This window comes from Idiotropiscis lumnitzeri, unplaced genomic scaffold (genome assembly GCF_059441095.1).
Source record: "Idiotropiscis lumnitzeri isolate Australia: NSW breed Sydney's pygmy pipehorse unplaced genomic scaffold, RoL_Ilum_1.0 HiC_scaffold_459, whole genome shotgun sequence".
NCBI lineage: Eukaryota > Metazoa > Chordata > Actinopteri > Syngnathiformes > Syngnathidae > Idiotropiscis > Idiotropiscis lumnitzeri.
Window position 1 is genome coordinate 1 of NW_028283996.1, and position 3657 is coordinate 3657.

Genomic DNA, 3657 nt, shown 5'->3' on the forward strand with positions numbered 1-3657 from the left:
AAGTATAACCAACCTAATTTACTGATCGAAACAGATTTAATCAAAACTGACCAGTGTTTAAAATAAACACAAATGTCCTTACATCTTCTGAGTGTAGGATGGCGTCCTCCTGTATAACCATATTTCTGGCTGCTTGACCGAGAAGCTGCAATGCATCACAACAACTGTTAGGCATGAGTTGGATTTACTCACCAAAACAACATTGGCCTTCTACATCACAGATCAACGCCAGACACAAACATTTAAAAACGCTCCCGGTTTGGCTCACTAATTTCATTCCATGACGCTCCCTCCATTTTGGGCCAACGTCGACCCATCAACGTAGGGTTAGTATTAAAGTAACTTAACGACACCTCAATGTGATTTATTGTTGTAGCGCAATTTAACGGTAATCTTGCATCGATGTTAACAAATTCCTATTCAAGCGCGTGATAAATACTGCCAAAACTTCGTGAAGGACCCAATCAGCTGTTTTGGTGGGAGTTCCGATTAAATGCAAAGCTGCTAGGAAATGTCAAAAACAAACGCATCAACCGACCTCTTGGCTTCGGGAAACTTTGAGCACCTGACGCGTCAATGCAATCACGTCTACGCTGCAAGAGCCCACTTTATCAGATAATAATCCTTTCACCGACTGCCCAAATCGAGGTTGAGCTTCGGTGGACGCCATGTTTGGTTTGAGCTAACAACGGCAATCGAGTGGGGTCAAAAATAGTGCGCAGTAGCGTCCATTTAAGCATACACAATATAAAAATGAAAAAAAAAAAATCGGGTAAAAAATAACTGTTCGCTGGCATAGATAGATAGATGAAGAAATAAGCTGTATGTGTAATTAATTGAGGGGTTTTTTTGAATGACAAGTAAAACTGATTTCTTGCAGCACACTGGTTGGGAATATTGTTTCAGTGGTGGACGGTCAAGGCCTTCTCTGCTGGCCAAACATAATCAAGAAATCATGATCACATTCTTCACTAGTGTTGTATCTTTCATGAGAGTTTTTATCCAGTCAGAATTCAGCTAGCTCCTGTTGCTAGGCATATTTCACAATACCAGACGCACACACTTGTCGCACGAGTCCTTCGGATACAATGGTGCGGGCATCAGTTTTGTTAAAAGTCAAAGCGCTTTCAGAGTTGATAGACAGTTGCGTTAGCCAATCAGATTACGAGTTGGTCAGTCTTCTCGCTGCCCTTAGGCTGAAGATGAGAACATGTTTTGTGATTGGATATTTACTCGTGAGGCGGCTGCGCTATGCTACCCAGAAGTCATAACTAGCCACTGAAAATGTAAAATATATTCTTGCTTTTTAAACCACAATGGCCGAAGGAGGGAAAGGTGAGGATTTAATTGCATATACACTTGTGAGGCCATTTTCAAGACGGACCTTCAAGAGAAGCTAGGTTGTTCAACACTCATTCAGTACTGTGTAAGTATGTTTCTGTATTTGTCCAGCCATGGTGTCAGAAATGATGGTATTATGAGGGGGATTCATTCAAGTAGGACTAAGTAGCACTCCACTAAAGGCCTCCGTGTGAAATGAACTGCGATTGTTTTATGCACTGCTCAAAGGTGACGGTGACCTTCAGAACAATTTGGGGTATCTATACTATAGCGCAGTAGTTATTTTTCAGCCAACTTTGTACTTGTACTCCTTAGATTTTTTTCTAAAATATTTGTACTTTGTACTCGTTAAACACAAACATGAAGGTGTGTGGTACTCAAAGCCTCATTATTTTTTCAATTTGGATTGTGATTGTATGCATTCCAGTTAATTATTGTTGAAAACACCAACCCGGGGTAAATCGTGTCAGCGATTTAGATTGTGGTTGGATGAGAAGTATAAATACGCTATAAACCATTCCCACGCTCTATTGGTTTGTACAGCACTTGCACGTGACTAGCGGCGCTAAAAGTATGTCGGCATAATGGGGGGAAAAAATGAGTGGTCATTTTATGTATTAAACAGCTGTTTGTTCACGGATATGGTTTGATCTAATCACTAATCCTAATTAGTGAGTAACTAATAGGCGCCCCTCTGCTCCGTGACTGTCTGCGCCGCCTACGCGCCGCGCGCACACACAGACGCAGAGTCCAGTGCGCGCGCCATCGAGAACGCGAGCGGCGAGTGTTTACAATTCAAACGTCTGATGATGCTAAAGATGTCATGTCATGTCATATCATTATCCACACCGCTTATCCTGTGCAGGGTCGCGGGAGGGTGCTGGAGCCTATCCCAGCTGACTGCGGGCGAAAGGCGCACTACACCCTGAACTGGTCGCCAGCCAGTCACAGGGCAGACATAGACACTGTCACTGAGTGGGAACTGAACCCACGCTGCCTGCACACAACTCAGGCGAGTGTACCACTACACTATCAGTGACTGATGCTAAAGATGGAGAAGTAAAATAGAACGTGCTTAGGGGCACACAACAGAAAAAGAAACAGGGAGAGGGAAAGATTACGCAGGCATGAAAACCAGCTTTTCAAAGTGGTTAAAAGACAGTAGGTAAGTTGTGATGTGTCAGCGTAGTAAGAGCCACACGTGGCTTTTAAATAATCAAGTTAGCTAAAAATCTCTAAATAAAATGAGAAGTTCCTGTTGTCTTCCAACTGTGTATTTACAGACTAAGAGATCATGAGAAGAACATTAATAGGTTAACAATGATGTGTGGGCGGTTGTGGGAACGTGCGTGGCGTGGCGTGTCATGCATTCACATGAAGAAAACAGGGCATGATATACAGTCAGTGGCTGTGTTCTTGTGGGTTGTTTGGACAGGAAAATTCCCAGAAATGCTTCTTGATAGTATTTGAAATTGTAATAATAAGGGCGTTCAAAAACTCTTTTCCACCACTGTACCTGATGGGTCTGACACTGATCAGATGCAGTGTCTAATCAGTAACTTATTCCAGAGGACAGTCAAAACAGCGCAAAGGATTATTGGCTGCCCTCTCCCCTCACTGTCGGACATCTGCACTGCCCGGTGCCTCAGAAGGGCTCTCAACATCGTCAAAGACAATACCCACCCAAACTCACACCTGTGCGACCTGATGCCCTCTGGCAGGCGCTACAGGTGCATCAAATCAAGGACCAATAGACTGAGAAACAGTTTCTTTCCAAGAGCCATCTCCATTCTAAACTCTTACACACACACACACACACGACCACCCCTACCTTGCAGAACAGCAAAGTGATGTGTTTTTATATATCCTATTCAGTATTATTTTCCATTGCACTAACTATTCTCTTATTTATCTAATTTATATATTTGTTTGAATTATTGTTGTATTGCACTGGAGAGGGGAGCTCTCTAATCTCGTTGCACACTTGAGTACAATGACAATAAAGGGATTTCTGATTTCGGATTCTGATTATTCATTAAAAAATGAAGATTGATTAAGCCAATCACCTGTAAAATAAAACGTTCAATAAAAGTTTGAAATAAAAGTTATGATCCCCTCAAAAAATTATTTATAGGCTGCATATAAAAAAAATAAAATCATTGTTGTTATTATTATTTTTCTTTTTTTTGGGGGGGGGGGGCGGAGTTTGCCTGCTATGTGTCTGCATACCCCCCAGAAAGTAGGTAGTTGCGCCCCTGCACGTGACACAAACGAACTAATCAATGAGAACTCGCCACTCTCAAACTAGTGCAGATG

At 42.3% G+C, this 3657-nt stretch overlaps 1 protein-coding gene across 1 annotated transcript; it reads right to left on the bottom strand.

Moving 5' to 3' along the window:
* Positions 1–82: 82 nt before the first annotated feature.
* LOC148314091 (BLOC-1-related complex subunit 7-like) lies at positions 83–695 on the bottom strand (the record flags this gene model as incomplete). Its single annotated transcript, XM_088287737.1, has 2 exons — positions 539–695; positions 83–145 (listed from the first exon to the last, which is right to left on the bottom strand). Coding segments are annotated over exons 1-2 (195 nt in total), but the record flags the coding sequence as incomplete, so codon positions are not given.
* Positions 696–3657: the final 2962 nt, after the last annotated feature.